General features: G+C 38.0%; 1 protein-coding gene across 5 annotated transcripts in view; it reads right to left on the bottom strand.

The window, feature by feature from the left end:
• Window positions 1-7,099: 7,099 nt before the first annotated feature.
• uvssa (UV-stimulated scaffold protein A) overlaps window positions 7,100-22,421 on the bottom strand; it is a 114,059-nt gene continuing 98,737 nt past the window's right edge. For all 5 annotated transcript variants that reach the window (XM_072575783.1, XM_072575773.1, XM_072575764.1 and 2 more), the window contains 3 exons: window positions 20,439-20,550; window positions 15,499-15,682; window positions 7,100-7,653 (listed from right to left, as the gene is read on the bottom strand). In XM_072575783.1, the coding sequence (XP_072431884.1) occupies window positions 7,560-7,653; window positions 15,499-15,682; window positions 20,439-20,550 (390 nt within the window). In that variant the 3' untranslated portion in view covers window positions 7,100-7,559. The remainder of the gene's footprint in view (window positions 7,654-15,498; window positions 15,683-20,438; window positions 20,551-22,421) is intronic.

Raw genomic sequence — 22,421 nt, forward strand, 5'->3', positions numbered from 1 at the left:
AGAAGTGGATAGCCCTCAAGGCATTGGCAAGAGATCAAGGAACTGAATGTCAAGGCCGATTGCAGAAGTAAGAAAGCTTATGCAATTCTCAGAATTCACTGGAAAAGTAAAAAGGTAATAAAATTGTAGACAATTCTTCCTCAATTACTGAAGAGATCCAGATCATTGGAGGTTTTGAATATTTTATTTCTTTGTTCTCCTAACCAAGGATGCAAACCAATGAAAATGTTGAGTCAAGCTGAGGAGCTAATGGAAAAACAAATACTAAAACAATCTCATTTATATAAAACTGGATTCAAGAGTGACTTGTTAATTGGGAAACCTGCAGTTGGAGTAATGCAACACATTCCTGTAGAAGGAATTATTTTATCTTGGGGGAGGGAATGATCTGGCTGATTGCAGAACAATAGCCTCACCAAAAGAATTGGAACAAGCAGTAGAAGTAAAATAAATGGAGATGCAACATAGAACATAAACTCGTGGAGATATACAGCATGTAAACAGACCCTTCGGTCCAACCTGTCCATGCCGACCAGATATCCCAACCCAATCTAGTCCCACCTGCCTGCACCTGGCCCATATCCCTCCAAACCCTTCCTATTCATATACCCATCCAAATGCCTCTTAAATGTTGCAATTGTACCAGCCTCCACCACTTCCTCTAGCAGCTCATGCCATACACGTACCACCCTCTGTGTGAAAAAGTTGCCCGGTAGGTCTCTTATATCTTTCCCCTCTCACCCTAAACCTATGGCCTCTAGTTCTGGACTCCCCGACCCCAGGGAAAAAGACTTTGCCTATTTACCCTATCCATTCTAACTGTGTTGTGACTAGATCTCAGAACCATGAATTAGGTAGAGGAGGAGATTATGAAACAAGGAGATGATGGGAAAATTCAGTTACTTAACACTATTCTCAAAAATATAAATTTTTAAAAAGGACAAAACTAAAGAGAATGGGGATGATATGTTTAGCACATCTTCTTTAATAACAATGGAACAGGTAGATGCTGAATTGAGAAGCTGTACCAAGTAGATTATGTAGAAATTGAAACAGGATTAAATCCTGGAACTATCATGGGATGTAGGCATCGTTGGCTAGGCCAACATTTATTGCCTAACTGTAAATAAAATACTAAAACATTCTATTAGCTATGTTTTAAAAAAACTAATCATATTTTGTCAGGTATAGTGGGGAAACCCTAACTACCAATTAAATTTGCCCCTTTAATTTTTATACTAGCTTTTGAGAAATCATTTTAACCAATTATGTAAGATCCCTGCCTAAGGCTTGGGTGTGAATCAGTATCTTTGAGCAATTACAGATATTTTGATCAGATTTCCTGAAGGAAGACTCTTAGCAGATATGGTGGTGGAATAAAAACAAAAAACAAAGTGTTAGAGAAATTCAGTAGGACTAGCAGCATTTGTGAATAGATAAAAACAGAGGTAATGTGTTGTGTTCAATGACTTTTCTTTAGATCTCTGTAGGTAGTGAAAAATCTAGTATGACATTTTTACAAGTTATGGATTATCCAAAGGAATAACATTTGAGCCTTGATCTGATTGTATGCCAAAAATATTCAACATCATCAGCTTATCCCATCCACAACATCAAGGAGCACTTGAAAAATGGCAAAAAAATTAAGGTCCATGATTAAAACTTATTGTGAAGAATATCCTAATCATTGGAATTCCCTTGTTACTGTTTGATTTAGGGAAGTTCCAAAATGGTCCACAGAATTCAATTGGTCATACAACACAGAAACAGACTCTTTGGTCCAAGCAGTTCATGCCAATCATAATCCCAATCTGAACTAGTTCCACCTGCCTGCACTTTCCCCATGTCCTTCCAAACATTTCTTGTGCATGTACGTATCCAAATGTCTTTTAAACATTGTAACTGCACCCACTTCCACCAGTTCCTCTAGTAGTTCATTCCATACCAACCACTCTGCTCCTTAAAATGTTGCCCCTCATGTCCTTTTTAAATCTTTCTGCTCTCACCTTAAAAATATGCTCTCCAGTCTTGAAATGCCCCACCCTAAGGAAAAGACACCCGCCATTCACCTTATTTATACCCCATGATTTTATAAACCTCTAAAACATGACTCCTCAACCTCCAACACTCCAGTAAGAAAGGTCCCAGCCTCTTCTTGTGACTCACACCCTCCATTCCCAGAAACATCCTGATAACCAGTGGCACGATGGCTCAGTGGTTAGCACTGCTGACTCACAGCACCAAGGACCCGGGTTCAATTCTAGACTGTGTAGAGTTTGCACGTTCTCCCCTCTGTGTGGGTTTCCTCTGGGTACTCTGGTTTCCTCCCACAAGCCAAAGATGTGCAGCTTAAGTGAATTGGCCATGCTAAGTTGCCCATAGTATTCAGGGATGTGTAGGTCAGGGGTAAATATAGGAGAATGAGGCTGAGTGAGTTACTCTTCAGTGGGTCGGTATGGACTTGTTGGGACAAATGGTCTGTTCCCACACTGCAGGGATTTGATTATTCGGAACCATTTCCAGCTTAATAATATCCCTCCTCTAACAGGGTGACCAGCACTGGGTGCAGTATTTCAGAAGAGGCCTCACCAAGTCCTATACAATTTCGTGTACTGAAAGATCTGAGCAATGAATGTGAACGTGAGTTAAGACCAAACCTAAAGAGTAATTTATCATTTGATAGTACAGAATGTGAGCATTGCTTAAAAAAATCATTTTATTAAAACTTTTCACCTTGCACTCTCAGGATATTTTGCAATACAAATTCATGGGCAAGTATGCATTATTCTGTTGTATAAATGTTTCTTTTTTCCCTTGAATTTGTATTCATGTGAATTTTTATTCTTTCCATATCTACAAAATGTCTTTTGTCAGCAATACTAAACAAAAATTTATAAACCAAAGTTCAGAGGCTACACTTCTGACCAAATATCAGAGAAGAATCCAATGCTTCTCAACCGGCCAAAAAGCATTAGAAAAGTACTCAGCAAAAATGAAAGTCAGAATAGATTAAAAGGCCAAATCTCATAATTTTGTTGCTGGATAAAAGTTATTAGCACTATTGTCCTTTCTCTGGAGAACCATCAAAATTTAAAGATCACTGGACCCGATCAAAACAAAAACTGAAAATTGTAGTGAGTAACAGGGGAAAGAGATAGCACGTGTGTAGTTCATTTTAAAACAATACTATAATGGAAGATAGTTAGAACTGAAGTGAATTTATAATGGTGAAAGAAATAGTGAGTGAAATAAAAATGTCAAACACTTGGAGAATGAATCAGAAATTGGAAACTCTAAAGTTGATCATCCCGGAATCAAATTGGATAATACGGAAATGTTTAAAAAGTTAAATGGAATATTATGGTATCGCCCTCCCAGCAAACAAGTTACTGATAAAAGCTATTACTGACTCAAATTGATTTGTGAAACATGCCAGGAAAACCAGCTTTGGCTGCACGTGATTTTGAGTGATATTTGGATGACCTTATTGCAGCATCCTGACAGACCGGTACCAGAAAAGTTAGCTCTTTGGGAAGAGATGTACAATGGCATTATCGAACTGAGTCATAGTACCTGGAATTCACCTATTATGATCAGCATGATTTTGGCACCATCATTCCGACTGTGTATAGATTTTGTAAACATAACATGTTAACAAAAGTGGAATCACATTGCATTACTGAACGACTGTATTGATAGGCTGTTTTGGATATGCACAGTTGGTAACCAAAAAAAACTAGTTTAAAGGAGATTGACGAGTTCCATTGACTGATACAAGCTAAGAAATATCAGCTTTCTAACATCAGAAGAATTTTATCAATGTTAAAGTAATGCCTTTTTAGAATAAATAACACAAATGGGACTTTTAAACAATTTATCAAGGTCATTGGAAGATTATGCAATTGTTGGCATGGCTTGGTCAGCCAATCCTGGAAGAACAGTTACAATGCTGAACAAATTGATCAATGACAAATACTGATTTTGTCATAACTTTGGCGACAGTGAATTTGGGCGGCACTGTAGGACAGGAGCAAGGAGCAAAAATAAGGGCTTCTAGGATTTTCCACACCTACAATAAAACATAAAATTCTGTGATATACTAGAATTGAATTCGTAAGTTTGTTCTGAATTTCAGCGCTGTAGTGGTGTCAGGATGCTGCATTTTACTTAGTCACGTGTAGCCAAAGCTGATTTTCCTGACCCGTTTTGATAAACTTCTTAAGAAGGCAAGAAATGTAAGTGGACAACAGTTTGTCAGTGTGCCCTTGGCAATTTGAAAGCAGTACTAATGTACCAGTTTTAAAAGCACAAAATGTATAACAAGCTATTTAAACTAGTTGCCTATGCCAGTGATATTAGTGGTGATGCAGTGTTGTTACAAGGGGACAAGATGGGGATTAATCAACTAATTACTTTTTATTTCTAGAACTCTTAAAATCATGCCTTCAGAGAGAATCTGTAGTGAAAATGATACTGAACTTGGTAATGGATCTACAACATTGGGCCTACATATCCCACAACTTTACAGAGACTTCTTTATATGAATCTCAATCCTTGCTCTTTCCTGGAATGTTTCAAATTTCTACAGGCTAACTTTATTGGTTTTATTTTATGTTTAGATCCAGAGGCAAAGTTTCTTTCATATTTTTCAGGAAAAATGGGTGTTGCAATTGTTGCTTGCCCTGAATTGTCTGAGCTGCCACCTTTAACTGCTACAGTCCATCCAGTGTAGGTACACATAATACTGTACTCCAAAGGAAGAGTGTTCCAGGATTTCTATCCAGCAACATTGAAGGAGCAGGTGGTTCCAAATCAGGATAGTTCATGACTTGATGAGATTTTGGTGGTCAAGCTGATGTTCCCATGCATCTGTAACCCTTCAAAATGTGGTCAGGATCAAAGTTTGGAAGATTGTTGAGGTGCATCAGTCAGTTGCTGTGGTGCATCTTCTACATACTGATATCAATATGTCGCTGAAGGAGTCAATGATTATCATTGTATTCATCTGAGTACATGTGAGAATGAAGTTAACTGTAATTCTAATTCTAAATATTATTCAGGCATTGTAGCCAACGTAGTCAGGAATACCTCCAAAAGTAGAGAAAACATGGGAGAAAGACTACTTTCTTCTACTTCACAGATGGTATAGTTTAGCGACCAGCTGGTTTGTATGTCTCTGCCTTGTCCTCAGGATTTTCTTTTTGACTTGCCCCACCCTTCTCTTCTATGGGTTGTAATTGGCAATTTTAGGTAATGTGGCCCACTTATTTACATTTTCAGCTCTGGGGGTTCTCTCGTCCAACATGTTGGTTCCTTTAGGCCAAATTAGCCAGACTGGCAGCGTTCTGCAGTTGGTACTACACTCTGAGCTTCCACTAACTTATGCACCTGGGCACTGACACCCAACTATGTTGCTTCACTGGCTAACAACTCCATTGAAAGTTGCCTTGAAATCCAGGTCTTTATTAGTAGCTTCTGTCGAGTGGTTTTACGTCAGAAGTCACAAATCAACTGGTCTTGCAAGTTATTCTGGGGGAACCCTCCAAATTCACAATATTATGTTGATCGCTTTAAGGTAGCCACAAATTGGGCAATGGACTCTCCATGTTTTAACCATTTATAAAAACAAATGTTCTGCAATCAGCAGTGGCTTTGGTGCAAAATGACTTTCCAACACTTCACATAGCTCTTCTCAGATGGTTTCTCTGCACCAAACTCCTGAGAATTCCAAAGGTCTTGCTCCCAATGGTGCTCAAGAAAACTAGTAGCCATTAGCATTGTGTACAGAATCCAACTTTGTCTCTTTGGTAAAGTTGCTCCCACTGCTCCAAATTGGCCCACTATTTGTTTTCCCACCACTTCAAGCTCGGTAGTTAATAGCTGCTCGCAGCCCAAGATCCATGATGAATGTTCTCCATGATTATTTTGGTAAGCCCCCAGGTGAGTACTTCACTTTTAGCCATTGCTTACAGTCCAAGTCCCCTCACGACGACCACTCTCAGCCTGTTCCCAGGGATTAACCGCAGCCTGAGTCTCCCCACGACCACTTCCCTCCATGTTGTTTGATCTCCCAGTAAGTCTACCATGCTACTTCCTCAACCTGTGCCATTTTCAAAGTCTGGGCAACAACCGATCTCTTCCTTCCAAAAACAGCGTAGCACAAAGTTAGTGGGTAGTGACTCAGCCTCATTGTCAGTTATGTTTGGGTCTAATTATAAACTATGAAAAGATCGAGATAGCCCTGCAAAAATTTGAACCAGGAGCAGCTTACTGTATGTCTTTACAGCTGCATGGTCGGACGTAGACTGCCCCCAACCCCAGCCTAAAACACTCCAGGTCACATGACCCACTCTAAGAAGCAGCACATGCCCCAATTATTTACATGAAGCTTGGGAGGTGAAGGCTGTTATTGATCATCTAAACAAATGTCTTCGACTCAATTTCTATTTTATACTGCTCCTATGAAGACATAAGAACATTAGAAGTAGGCCAGCTGGCCCTTTGAGCCTGCTCTGCCATTCAATAAGATCATGGCTGAGCTTTTCATGGTCTCAGCTCTATTTACCCGCCTGCTCACCATAATCCTTAATTCCTTCACTATTCACTATCATAGCTTTAAAGCTATTTCCTGAAGTAGCATCAACTATTTCACTTGGCAGAGAATTCCATAGATTCACATACCTCTGGGTGAAGCAGTTCCTCCTTAATTCAATCCTAAATCTACTCCCCCCACACCCCCTAATTTTGAAGCTATGCTCTTGTTACATTAAAGGCACTTTGTAAATATAATGAAAGTTGTTGGTGTAATGTGGATGATTTAGCAACTAGTCCCTTCCCTACATAAACCTGGGTGTTTAGCATCCTGTTGCACTTCACTCTACTCTTTTCCCCTTCTCCTGTTATAACACCTGTCCCACCTTTTTTCCCACATGCTTTCTTGATAAAATGTTGAAGCAAAGAAAGCTGGAAGCCCCTGACCCTTTCGGCCATTTTAACTATTTTAACAGTCTCCAACTTGAGAAATGGACACATTTAGATTGTTTAACAACAGTTAAGCTGGCAAAGACCATGGTTATCCTGAATAAAACATGCATCACAATTAGCAATGAATCAATCGGAGTCTTTTATTTAAGGAGGAAAGGTTTAAAAGCCTTCATATATATTCAAATACAAAGAAAATCTATAAAGGTTATAGAAAAGTTTAAATTGATTTGAACTGCTGGTAGTAAGCTGTTAATCAGTGCATTTATTTCATTCATTCAATTACAACAAACATATGAGGAGTAACTTTGAAGTTTAAGCAGTTTTTATATTACATTATCAATCACAATTACCACCAATTATAATAATTACTTACATGAAATATTTAATTTTTAACAAACGTAGCAATGTTAAAAATGGACATACAAAATTTGACAATAAATTACATATACTGGAAAATTTCAAAAATCTGTACAAAAAAGCAGATTTAGCTGCTTGAAACAGATGTAGCATGAGACTTGAAATCACAGATAACAGTATCAAAGAAAGTGGCTTTTTTTTGCAGCTTTTGTTGGTCTTTAATGCAATGCATAGTTGAACTGGTTTGCAAACTTTTCATGTTTTCTTTTGTCTATGTGAGCCATTGCTTCAGAGACTCGTTTCAATGAAGCCCTGAAAAGAAAATAAACAGAAAAGAAAATGATGTTTGGACTGAGTGTTCTCACAGGGTATTACTTATTTTGTTCAACACATCAACACAGTATATTATTGCTTTAACTCACTCTCAGTAGTAAATAACATCAACAGAAGCTACTGTGTGGGCTAAATTGTTTTTTTTTAAATGCTATATTTAAGGTTACAATCAAATCAGCCATGTTCTTAAAATGGCAGACCTGCCTGACAGCCCAAGTGGCCTAATTCTGTCCCTTATATGGATGCACAGGCCCAGATTACTTCTGATTAACAATTATGTTGCGGCAGGAACCCTCCAAATAAGACCCCAACTCTTACTTGAGTTGGAGACTCGAGGGTCCTAGCTTAAATTTAAATGGATTATAACTCATGGCTAACTATAAAACTGACCTCCAAAGTAGTTACACTGAATCAACTTCCCTGACTACCACCCCATCTCAATTGATATAACCACATGACCTAACTCCTCACTACAACTCATCCTTCAACACCTGATCGACCCTTCCCTCTCATTAACCCACCTATTAACCCCTCCAGTCCTGATCCTCTGCCACCCTACTTCCTCACCCCATACAATCACTGTCACTTGAGCCATTGGGATCTTAAGCCCCAGAATATGACATGTATTGTTGTAAATACTGGCTCTGTCCCAACCCTACACTGGAAGACCTGCTGAAAAGGTGTACTCCATAGGTCAGAAACATGGAGCTCCAGAAAAGAATGATGCACATATCACCTCATGAAGCCATTTAGGTCCATAATTTCTGTACGCTAATCTAGTCAGCCCATACTTGTCGGTCCATCTTAATTTTCTTTTGCAACTATAGATCATCAATGAAATTCAGTTGGGGCAGAAATTCAGCCACAATTATATTGAATGGCTGATCAAGCTAAAGGGTCAATGTGGTATCCTGCTCCTACCACTTAAACATTTTCTTCACACTCCTTGAAGACCAGTTAGACAATAACATTGGTTTAAAAATAGGTTACACATATTGAAAGCAACTGTTATTGTGTTCAAAGGATGTGGGTCTCGCTGACTAGGTCAATGTGTATTGTGCATTCCAAACTGCCCACTGGGTAGTTAGTATCACTGTAGGAATTAGAAAGTCATGTTGCACTTTCGAAGTACCGTGTACCGTTCTAGTTCCCATGCTATAGGGAGATTATTATCATTATTATTAAATTGGAGAGGGTGCAGAAAAGACTTACAAGGATGTTAGTGGGACTGAAGGGTTTGAGTTGTAAGCAGAGGCAGGATAAGCTGGGATATATTTTCCTGGAGCAAAGAAGGTTGAGGTGTAACCTCATAAAAAGTTTTCAAAATGAGGGTCATAGATAAGCTGAATAGCAAACGTGTTTTCCCTACAGTAGGGGAATTCAAAACTAGAGGGCATAGGTTTAAGTTGAGAGGAGAAAAGTCCCTTTTAAATTTGAGGGGCAACATTTTCATACACAGAATAATTCATACATGGAAGGAGCTGCCAAAGGAAGTGTTAGATGCAGGTACAGTTAGAACATTTCATAGACATTTGGACAGGTACATGAATAGAAAAGGTTTAGGGGGATAAGGGCTAAACACAGGCAAGTGGAACGAGTTTAGTTTGGGAAACTTTGTCAGCTAGAACGAGTTGGATCGAAGAGTATGTTTCCGTGCTTTAACTCCAAGACTCATGGCTGTGGATCTGGAGTCGCATGAAGGTCAGACTAGGTAATGGTGGCATATTCAGCCCTGATGAAGGGTCACAGGACCCAAAACATTAACTCTGCTTTCTCTTCACAGATGCTGCCAGACCTGCTGACCTTTTTCAGCAACTACAGTTCAGTTTTGTTTTGTAAATATTTGTACTGAGAAAAAAGATTTTACATATTTTAAAGTGTTTTTAATGGTAGCACATTTCCTTCTCTGAAGGATACTGGAGAATCTGATGGATTGTGACAAGAGAGGTTTACAAAATTATGAGGGGCATGGATAGGATAAATAGTCTAAGTCTTTTTCCTTGGGGTCGGGGAGTCCAGAACTAGAGGGCATAGGTTTAGGGTGAGAGGGGAAAGATATAAAAGAGACCTACGGGGCAACTTTTTCATGCAGAGGGTGGAACGTGTATGCAATGAGCTGCCAGAGGAAGTGTTGGAGGCTGGTACAATTGCAACATTTAAGAGGCACTTGGATGGGGATATGAATAGGAAGGGTTTGGAGAGATATGGGCTGGGTGCTGGCAGGTGGGACTAGATTGGGTTGGGTCCTGGTCGGTGTGGATGGCTTGGACCGAAGGGTCTGTTTCCATGCTGTACATCTCTATGACTCTAACAACTGAAAACAGCTGGCTAGCTTTTTATTCAGATTTTCCCTGAATTTAAATTTCACCATCTGCTATGGTGGGATTTGAATCCATGTTCCGAAAACATTAACCTGAGGTTCTACATTACTAGTCCAGGGACATTACCACTCCCTCCCCAAAGAGATCATAGAATCAAACAGCAGAGTAACAGGCCCTTCAGTCCACCATATCTATGCCAACTAAGAAATGCCAAATTACACTAATCCCTAAGGAGGCCACTTGTGGGGCTCTATCAAAGTTGAATTTACCCTAAAAAGACTGATGTTTGACTTCTAAAGACAGAATAATGGAACTACTGAAGCAAGGCAATAGGCATGGATAGTCTCAATGATCCACTCTGCTCATTTCTTACACATTATGGTAAATGATAGTGAGACCCAAGGATTCCAATAGAGAACCCTCATTTTGTTCACTGGTTACAGGGATTATCATATGGTCAAACAAGAGTTGTCCGTCTAAAACCTGAGTTTGAGACACCGGTATTGAGTCAACAAATGGTTTTATTGACACAAGGTCAATGAATGACAATAGCCAATAAAGGTTTTCCACTTTCCTTTAAATTTTTCGAACATATCTGTTTTTTTAAACTCCATTGATTATCCTCCTATGTAGCTAACAAAATAACTTGTATCAATGCACAAGATTCCAATCACAATATGACAAGATAAAGATAGATATATAGTGATATTAATTTAGCCTATTATTGATAAACAACTCAGTTAAAAACAAATGTAATGAACAGTCCATTAGCACAGCACATTCTTGTACCTTCACTTAGAGTCATAGAGATGCTCAACATGGAAACAGACCTTTCGGTCCAACCCTTAACAACCAAATAATAAATGGTAAAGAAAAACAAACTCATGTTTAAGATCTGAAGCAGAAACAAAAAAATACTGGAAATATTCAGTGTGTCAGGTAGCATCTACAGCAAAAATGTAAATGCCACAAAGCTCAATTGGGGCTCTGAAGCCAATCTGAGTCATGAACAGCACACTAACTGAGGCACTGAATCAAACTACAGGTGAATTACAACATTAATGATTTTGCAAGGAGTAGAAACAATTCTAAAGGATGGGCAGAACACAGATAAATTTGCACAAATTGCTGAAGACAGCACAGTAGCTTGAGAAATAGGTAAAAAGGCATATGGTCTTCTGCACTTTAAAAACAGAGGCAGAGTGTATAAAAAGGAAGCTATTATAAATCTTCATAATATACTGACTTGTGCTGAATCTAAACCTGGACACTGCAGGTTGGAAAGGACAGGAACATTTTAGAAGAAAGTGCAGAATAGTTCCAGGAATTTCAGACTTCAAATAGGTTGGAAAATGTTCTTAGAGGGAGAGGTTGACAGGACATTTGACTGAGATATTCAAAATCATCAGCTCTCCTGACAGAGTAACCAAAGAAACAGTTTCCATTGACAAAGGTGTCAAAAACAAGAGAAAGGTCATTTACAGTGATTGGCAAAAGAACCACTGGAAATGTAAGCAAAAATTTATTTCTTAAAAGTCAACATGTACTACGACCTAGAATGCACTACCTGAAAGATGCTGCAGGTGTACTCAACAGTGGCTTTGAAAAGGGAACTAAGCAAGTACCTAATGGGAAACCAATGGGAAAATAGATGGAGGAGTGTAACTAGATAAATTGCTCTTGTAGAGAGTTGGCTTGATAGCTTGAATAACCTCCTTTTATGCCATAACACTTGTGATATATCATGGCTTCTGAGCCTCAACTCCATCTATTTGCCTTGGCTTCAGGATCTTTAGATTAGATTAGATTAGATTAGGATTACTTAGTGTGGAAACAGGCCCTTCAGCCCAACAAGTCCACACCGCCCCGCCGAAGCTCAACCCACCCATACCCCTGCATTTACCCCTTACCTAGCATGGCCAATTTACCTGATCTGCACATTTTTGGACTGTGGGAGGAAACCGGAGCACCCGGAGGAAACCCACGCAGACACGGGGAGAACGTGCAAACTCCACACAATCAGTTGCCTGAGTCTCTGTAACTGCTGCAGGGGGAATCAGTGCTCAGACACTCTTAGTTGAGTTATTACAATTTTTATTAAACTCAAGCTTTTCCGTTTAGGCATTTATTGTACCGGGTCTCTGGCACTGTGAGGCCGCAGTGCTAACCACTGTGCCACCGTGCCGCCCACCATGCCACCCACGATCTTTAGTACATCTGCCTAAACAAAATCTATTAATCTCAGTTGAAATTTTGAATTGACCAAGCCACAAAAGAAATTTGACAATTGCATGATCTACAAAGGTCTGGTTGCATCGCATTTAGAGAACTGTGTTTAGTTTTGAACATCGCACCCAAGGGAGGTTATTGGTCATGAGCGAATGCAGTGCAGACTCACCGCAGGTTTGCCAGAATTGTAGTGGAGCTAAAATGGTGAATTTCCCTTGCATTTAAAATAAAACTTAATTAATGAAAATCAATTTCATAACCTGTTCCTTTCACAAGGTCTATTGCAGACCTACTTAATGACCTAATGAAAATCTTTGCACAATTGTTTGTTGATCCCAAAAACAAACAAACAAAATGACTACTTTTACATCTTCACCAATTAGCTTTAGTCCCTCTCCCACTCTTCCCATTCAAAACCACTTACCAAGATTTGTACATTGTGCCTACAGTGTTTATGGAGAGCAGTATGCTTTTCACCTTTTCTGGAGATGATGTTCTGTTAGTCACCTGTGGTGAAGTTCATCCTTCAAATGTTCAGTATTCTTTTTAAGAGTCCTTGAAATTCATCTTCCTGCCTTGCTTCTACAATTTTTATTTACCGTTTCCATGCAGTTGTGAATTAAGTGATATTTGCTTAATAAATGTCAGGAATCATCCATTTCTGACTTTAAAAGGAGCAACTAGTACTTAAAAGATTTAAGGATTTCATGCAAACTGCAACAATGAATTTGGTTTTAATCAACTGTCTTTCTTTAATGAGATTTAAAACAAAATTCACACCTATTCCCTTCAACTGATCTACAGCAACTGAAAACATTAGTATTGTAGCTCTGATTCATTAGGAATGATTGGTTTGAACAGAATGGTACAATAAATGCCTAAACGGAAAAGCTTGAGTTTAATAAAAATTGTAATAACTCAAATAAGAGTGTCTGAGCACTGATTTCCCCTGCAGCAGTTACAGAAGAGATCAATACTTTAAGCTATGTAATACCTTGAAAATACATTCTGTTAATAAAAGCACACCAGGCCACTGTGTACATTTAACAGTATCATTTCTATCTCCAAGACCTGTGAAATTAGGAAACTGCAGAGCTGCAGCCCAAATATCTAATTCTTAAGAGGAGTCTTTAGCACTAATTCAGTGGCCTTGACATGTCCTGGTGTGTAATGTTAAGTCTGGCATCAGCATCACTGCACTGTGTGGTGCTGTAAATGAAATGATATCCATCTCAGACCTGTGCAACCACACACTAAATTCTATTGACAGGAACAGCAGGATTTTATTACTTGAAAAATTCAAGCTTTTTCTTTTCTCGTGGTAAAAAAAAAGGCTGGAAGATCAGTTAACTCTTTAGGCACTGCAGAACTTAACTTTGGATCAGAACATGAAAATGTTGCATTTTATTTTATTTATATGTACCTTTTTTTGGGGTCTAAAGCGATTAAATTATAATAGGAAGTTGTGAAGCAACTGATATAACTGAATGGTTGACCTGTTTATGGTGATAAACAATGATAAGAATCTCATTGCCCCTTTTGCAAATGGCACCCTTTTCAAATTTCATTTAACCCTCACAGCAATTTGAACTATACAGCATTCCCTCATTTCTTACACAAACTAAAATTCATATATTATAAACTTTGAAATAATTAAATCATACAAATTAAACAGTAAGGAGCATGATAGTCTTCAGGTGAGCAAAGACAAAGATATCGAGTAGTTACATAAAATTAAAATAAATGTGAAAAGATTCATTTTGGTAGGAAAAATGAGAAATAAGAACTAAATAAGACATTTCTAAAGGGGGTGCAAAACAGAGACAAGTACAGGTACAGGTAAGCAAGTTTTTGTGCTTGCCAGAATAAGCAGTGAAATCCATCAAAAAGATATACATATAACTGGAACAAAAGGAGTTTTAAGAGAAACTCAACTGGCCTGGTATCATCTGTGGAGAGAAAGCAGAATCAATGTTTCAAGTCCAGCCACCATACTCTTTCAGATTTTTAGGTCTGCAGTTCTTTGATTTGTTTATTTAAATAATCCTGTACTTTAACCTTCTATGCCTCTATTCATAAAAGTGTTATGCTAAACCTTTATAAACTCCATCTGGAATATTACATTAAATTCAAGGTACACTTAGGAAAATTGTCAAAATTGAGAGGGAGTGCACAGGAGATTTACTGTAAGTTTACTATAATGATACCAGGGATGAAAGACTTCAGTTAAGTGGAGAGATTATAGAAAATAGATTTATTGTCTGAATTTGAGGTGGTTTGGGGAAGTGATCACATAGTAGTAATGACACTGGGCAAGTAATCCAGTGTCCCAGATTAATTCCCAGGGAATATAGGTAAATTTTGAATTCAATTAGTACTCTTGTAATATAAAGCTACTCTCAGTAGTGGTATAATAATCTCAGCGATGATCATGCCAACTATTACCAATTGTCATAAAAACCTGTCTGTTCACTAATGTTTTTTAGGGAAGGAACTCTGCTAGCCTTAGCTGGTGTAGTCTACATGTGGCTCCAAATCCACAGCAACATGATGATTGTTAATTGCCCTCTAAAGCAGCTCAACAAGTTACTCAGTTCAGCAGCAATTAGGTAAGGGTAAGGTTAGCCACATTCATATCCCATGAAAGAATAAAGAAACATAAATGACAAAAGGTGTTCAAATGATAAAGTATGTTAAAGTAAATAAGGATGAACTATTTTGACTGATAGGTGGATCAATAATCAGAGGTAAGAAAGATAACTGGCAGAAAAAAAAGTGATGATATGAGCACAAAGTTCTTTTAAAAAAAAGTGTGAAGCTATGATCTGGAAAGCACTGCCTCCAAGGTAATGGATGCAGATTCAATAGCAACTTTCAAAAGGAACTGGATATATATATGAAGGGGAAATATCTGCAGGATAATGAGGAAATAGCAAGCAAGTAGGACTAATTATATGACTGTTTCAAAGCCCTGATACAAACATGAAAGGCCAACTTGCTTCATTCAATGATATGATGATTCCGGTTGTTTGAACACCTTGGAATTAGTGGCAAAAGAGAATTACATTATTGGCTAATGAATAAAAACCATTGATAAACTTACAATTAGTTAGAAAGATTTAAATACCTATAACAAAAATAACCTTGCATACTGAATTTGAAAAGAGTTTTCTTAGTGCACAATGGTAAGCACATATTCTCCAAGTAAAAGCAATCCTTTCTAAACTAATAGAAACAGAAGTCCTTTGAAAGAAATGATGAATAAAATCCTTACTTGTTTAATACTCGTTTCTCCAACCTTGATCGAGATGTATTGCTCTGCTGTTTCAAATCGGTGAGATTTGGATACTTTTTCTTCTTTCCTTTTCCCTTTTTATCTTTTCTGTCATATTTTGAAGAACCAAGATCTACACCTGTAGCAGCTTCAATTTCACGCATCAACTCTGGATCCTGCCAGTCTGTCGTGAAAGAAATACCTGTGAAACTTCTAAATACTGGGAATACAGGTTATATTTTCAAATCTTTTTCAAACTGATCATTTATGGAATAAGGGAGTTGCTGTTTAGGCGAGCATTTATTTTCTATTCTAACTACCCTTAAGGAGGTGATGGTTAGCCTTCTGTTTTCTGCAATGTAACTGGGGCAGTGATATATCTTCTACGATTGCATCCTTCCTTCTGCTTGTTAAGATCTCTTGGGCTCTCAGCTCTTCCTGGCTCTATAATTGTTTATTTCAACAATATCCTTTGAATGCAGCCAAACAAGCAGTTCAAGGTCAAACTTTCCTCAGACAAATCAATCATGTAGTGAGGTTCTTAAACATGTAATGAGCCACTTATTTCCTTAGGCATGCTGTATTACATGAAGATGTTTTCTGTCCTTTGTCAATATAATGGACAGCACTATTCCAGCCAGAAATGGGTGCACCTCCTTTCTTCCATATTGGATAAACTGATCGAGCTAAACATTCACCATAGAAAATTTTCAGTCAAATAATTTAAAAACATTGAACCTTCAGTGGTTCCATTGGTACCCTGCTGGATCCAACAGAAATGTTGAAGCAACTACATTGAATCAGAGAATTGTCAAGGCATGAGAGGAAGCTATTTGGCCCATCGTGCCTACAACAGTTCTAATACTGACAGCCAATTTCCTGACTTTTCCCCATATCTCTGCATGTAATGCAAATAATCATTGAATGACATCTTGAATGATTCAATTGTACCTCCCTGCACCACATTTTCAGACTGTGTACTCCATATCCTAAAAAGTATTGTCTCACATCACCTTTGCTTCATTTCCACACCATTTTAATTACACTAAAGGTTATACCCAACTAATGCCAGTGAGAGCCCAGTAAAACCCAGGCAGCTCTAACTCAATGAACACAAAAACTCCAACAAAATAGATTTTAGCAAGAAAGGAATTATTTGATTTATTTCTTTTTAAATCAGTCCCCACAAACAAACTATGATTCACACAGGGTTAATTCAGTGTAAAGTGTCATCCATAGAAGAAGCTGACAAGCTAAGGGAGAAAGAGAGGCTCATGAACAAAGTTGATCCAAAAGATTTATTTAATCTTGAGAGAGATTAAGTATAAAAGTAACACAAGTCAAAAAATGAAACCATTAATCTATGATTAAGGTCAAAATAAAGCACAGTTAGACACAAGACCTTCCAATAACAACAAGGCGGTACCAGCTTAGAGCTCCATGAATGGGACACTTGTATAAATACGGCAAAAAAATACTGGGGCCCAGTCAGTATGAAATGAGCATTTCAACAAAATGAAGGACCAATTTAAAAGCCTTTGAAAAGAAATCAATAGAGTGCCAAGGAAGAACAGTCTTTAGAGCCTTGATGGACCCGAAAGCTCTTCATATAGTGTTGCTGACTTTACTGATGGTGAAAAAAATTACACAGTTTGGAAAAAAAAATCAATACTGTAGTTAGTAAAGAGATGCTATTTCACATCTGACTGGCCAGCGGTCTGCCTTTCCGTGGTTGTCCTGATACCTGTTTGTTAACAAGTCACTAAAGGCTGAAAGACCAGATATTGTGGAGTACTGACACAAAAAAAGTACTTAATTTGCTTCTGTGTGTGAAGTAAAGGAAACGATGAAAGCTACAGATTAGTCAGTCAATGTGCTTTATCATCGATTCATAGTATCAAAATCTAGTCATCAGTTATGTGGAGCATCTGCGTTACACTTACGGTTTTATGTAAACGCTACAAGCTATGAAAGAATCAAATGATTTCGAAAGGATCAGACTGCAGGAAGCACCATTGTCCTATGCACATTTCTGCTGTCATTCCCAAATAGATTGTAATACTGTTATGTCTATGTTCATTCACTGTGTCAAACAGTATTTGGGATTCAATCTATTTTAAAATGGAACACTGAACACTTCAAACTGCTGAATTCCAACTGAATTTTAGATTCAAAGCCACCTGAAGGCAACACTGTTAACACTACTAATCAGTTTGGTTATAGTTTTAAATGCACACTCGCATCAAATCTAGGATACACACAGCACCAAATTGTAATGATTTAATTGACACAGTATGATTGCCATTAATATCAAATATACAAAGCCAAAACTATCTATGAGAATAACAACAGAAAATGAAATCCTGCAATCTAATCTATTCAATCCAAAAATGGAAACTCAATGTATCATTTGTGTTTAAGTATTTTTCTTGATGTCCATTTACACAAGAGATAGACATAAAGGGTCAAAGTTATCCAGTTAAAACACCTTGCAAACCAGTTCAACGTGCGTGTAATGTGGAATGGTGAGGTAACAGGTTTGGTGGCACAATGACATTATTGCATCAATAATGTGCTTTAGTTCATAGAGATGTACAGCACAGAAACAGACCCTCCAGTCCAACTCGTCCATGCCGACAAGATATCCTAACCTAACCTAATCCCATTTGCCAGCATTTGGCCCATATTCCTCTAAATCCCTCCTATTCATATAACCATCTAGATGCCTTTTAAATGCTGTAATTGTATCAGCCTCCATTACTTCCTCTGGTAGCTCATTCCATATACGCACCACCCTCTGTGTGAAAAGGTTGCCCCTTAGGTCCCCTTTATATCTTTCCCCTCTCACCCTAAACCTACGACCTCAAGTTCTGGACTCCCAACCACAGGGAAAAGACCTTGTCTATTATCCTATCTCACTCATGATTTTATAAACTTCTAAAGACCTCAGCCTTTGACAGTCCAGGGAAAACAGCCCCAGCTTATTCAGCCTCTTCCCATAACTCAAATCCTCCAACCCTGGCAACAGGGTTTGTGGGTTTGTGAATCTTTTCTGAACCGTTTCAAGTTTCACAACTTCAAAAGAAAAATGGCAAATACTTTAAATCTGAAAAACTGATCAATATGCTGAATATTTCCAGCTGTGTGTGTCTCTATGGCATTTTACTCTGGTAAAAGTCAAGATAAGATTGAATGATCAAAAACACTTGAGAGTTATTTGCAAATCCTCTTTTAGTGGAGACCAACTGCTTCTTTTCAATACAGTGCCAAAACAACAGCTATTCTGACCTGTTTCAGAAGCTCTGCCACATAGTTTCTAGGCAGGTTACATCTCATCAAGAACCATAATTAAGATGTGACCCAATTCCCACATTAATAAATTGATACAGAATAAGTTAGTCAGCTATATTCCTATGGAAACTTGAGCACAATCTTGAGTTAACATGGAAATGCAGTAAAATCCTAATTAGAGAATTAAAGACTTAATTATCTTACAATTAAGATTTAGAATTTTATTTCAAAAAACAAAACTCTACAAATTTGGAATGCAATTTTTAGAAACTTAAATCAGATAATTAGGCTTAGGCTTTCTGACTGGTATGGGGAAAGGCATGAGATTTCCCCATAACTCCACCTATAATCCTGGTCTTACACAGGAAATGGATTCCTGATTTAAGTTAGTACAGGAATGAACATTTGACCCTGAGGACAGGAAATGTACTATATAACTACAACTTTTCGCCTTTATTCTCCCCACTTCACTAGTCCCTCTATTTTTCAGTTTGCCTATGCATTAATTTACAAATCTGAGTGAGTCAGTGACTCAAATGGGGCACTTTTTGATTTATCCAAGGTTGCCCAATAACAGCTCAATTCAGATCTTCAGTACTTTCAAATCTCACTCATAATTTTCCTTTAGGTAACATGTTCCAAATAAATTTCACCAGAGCATACTTCTTGCTCCTGCTTCATGGTGTGGACAAAGTGCTACACAATAGGCCTGTTGTGAAAATAAAGATGCACAGTATTAATGGAAATTGATTTACTATATTTTGAAAACACTAATGCTAGAGTTCTAAAAGGATCTGGTCTCTCATTTTTGCATGCTCTCTGATTTAAATTAAGCTGTTGAAGCCTATCCTGTTCAGATAAGTATTCCCTTTCCCACACAATATGTCAATAAGGTAGCTGTACTGGATGTAGGTTTACTCGCTGAGCTGGAAGGTTCATTTTCAGTCGCTTCATCACCATACTAGGTAACATCTTCAGTGAGCCTCTGGATGATGCACTGGTGGTATAGCCCGCTTTTTTATTTATGCGTTTAGGATTCCTCGGGTTGATGGTGTCATTTCCTGTTCTTTTTATTGGGGTGGTAAATGGGATCCAAGTCAATGTGTTTGTTGATAGAGTCTTTGTTGGAATGCCATGCTTCTAGGAATTCTCGTGCGTGTCTCTGTTTGGCTTCTCCTAGGTTGTTCCAGTCGAAGTGGTGTCCTTCCTCATCTGCTGTAAAGATACTACTGAGAGAGGGTCATGTCTTTTTGTGGCTAGTTGATGTTCATGTATCCTGGTGGATAATTTTCTGCCTGTTTATCCAATGTAGTGTTTGTTACAGTTCTTGCAAGGTATTTTGTAAATGGCATTAGTTTTGCTTGTTGTCTGTATAGGGTCTTTCAAGTTCATTAGCTGCTGTTTTAGTGTGTTGGTGGGTTTGTGGGCTACCATATGCCAAGGGGTCTGAGTAGTCTGGCAGTCATTTCTGAGTTGTCTTTGATGTAGGGGTGAGTGGCTAGGGTTTTTGGATGTAACTGTGTCTTTACATTTGACAATGACCCTGAATTTGGTCAGACACAGATTTAAAATTTGCCTATTTACTGAGTGTATGTTGGTTCACTGGCAAATATATATTACAAAGATTTTGAAAAATCATGCTGACATACCAGCTTTCGCTTTCTGTTTTTGCTGTTCTTCTTGCTTCAGTCTTTGGATATCTTCTGGATTCACAGGATTTCCTTGCTCATCTCTTGGGATAATCTTTCCATGAAAAGGGCACTATGCAACATATATACAAAAGGAGGTGCAATGAAAACACATAATAAAAGAAAGTCATCCCTTCAACAGTAGGTTTTGGGTGTTGCTCTGTGTTCCTGTCTGACCACTTTTACTAATATTCCTGATGAAATGTTGACTCTCCTGCTCCTCGGATGCTGCGCTTTTCCAATGCCACACTTTTCAGCTCTGAACACCAGCATCTGCAGTCCTGACTTTCTCCTAATATTTGACAATGTTTCGTCATAGCAATGTGATATTTATATGACATTTACTTTAGTAAAGGATGCACTTTACAGGAGTGCACTTGGAAAAACTCAAGATACTGAGCTAAATACTCGATCAAAGAGGCAGGTGCTAAGAAGCTACTTAAAAGAAAATGTTTTTGAGGAAAGGTCAGAATATTAACTCTGATTTCTTTCACAGATGCTGCTGGACCTGCTCAGACCTCCAGCAAGTTCTGTTTTTGTTTCTGAACGGAAAGGTGGAGATAATTAAAGAGTTAATTCCAGAAGTGATGGGAAACCAAAGAAAACAAATTCAAAAATGGAGTGTCACAGAGATTCGAGGATTGTATGACTGAAGGAAGTTACAGAGACTATGATAGTTGGGAGCGTTTTGAACAAAATGTGAGAATTGTAAACTGACATGTAGCAAGTTCGGGATCTAATGCTGGTCCATAAACACATGGATGATAGGAAAGTCAGCTGAAGGAAAACGCTTGAGAATCGAAGTTAAATCCTCTTTTTTCAAGTTCCTCTTTTACAACAAGATAAATTGTCTGTAACTCAATGCCATAGAGATACCTAGCATCAACCTGGAAAGAAATATAAAACTTGCATGCGAGAAATTGAGAATACCTGTTCTGACATTATTGAATCATTAGGATTTGCAGCATAGGAGACCATTCAGTCTACATGTATGTGCAAGGAATTTGCTCAAGCATTTCAAAATCAATCCCACTACCTGACTCTCCTCCCTTCTCCCCTGCAATCGCTTCCTTAGCATCAAGTATTTATCTAATTTTCCTTTAAATGATAAGACATTCATCATTTTACCCACCGAAGTGCCCCAAAAATTCTGTCAAGATGTTCTAGCTTTTCTTGATTCCTCATAATTATCTCTCTTACCACTGAAAACAATCTTTATTCCTCTTTTGAAAATTCTTCATTTAAAAAAAACCCATTAACCTAAAGTAAGAACAGAAAATGCTGGAGAATCTCTACAGATTGGGTAGCAACTGCAGAAAGAGAAACAGAGGCCATATGCCACCTCTTCAGAACCCAATTAACATACTCTGCTTCAATGGAAACAGCTCCAGCATATCAAGTCCTCCTTCTTAAATGCATTATTCAATGGGATCATTCAGATGAAATGATATAATATGCATTCTATGGTTTTGACATTCCTTCTTTAATGGGTGCTGCAAAACCTGAATTAATGGTCTTAACTATAGTATAACGTTTGTACAAGTTCATCATTATTTCTTGATTCCAAACTGCATATACCTCATTTATAAAATTCCCAAATCCTTTGTATTGGCTTTATCTCTTAGCACTCCTACATTCAGGGTTTTCTTACACTAATGTCTTTTAAGGAAGGAAGCTGCCATCTCTACCTGATCTGGCTTATATGTGACTTCTGACCCACAGCAATTTGGTTGACTCTTAACTGCCCTCAAGGCAATTAGAATGGGCAATAAACGCTACCTAGCCAGCAATGCCCTTATCCTTTGAATGAATAAAGAAAAAATTGATCCAGTAAGTTCCACTTTTCACTCATTATTTAGCATCTTTCCATAAAATATACACTCCCAGCATAAATCACTGTTACAGGAGAGTATTAAACATGAAAAATAAATACAGGGATAATTT

Source organism: Chiloscyllium punctatum, chromosome 1 (genome assembly GCF_047496795.1).
Source record: "Chiloscyllium punctatum isolate Juve2018m chromosome 1, sChiPun1.3, whole genome shotgun sequence".
Taxonomy (NCBI): domain Eukaryota; kingdom Metazoa; phylum Chordata; class Chondrichthyes; order Orectolobiformes; family Hemiscylliidae; genus Chiloscyllium; species Chiloscyllium punctatum.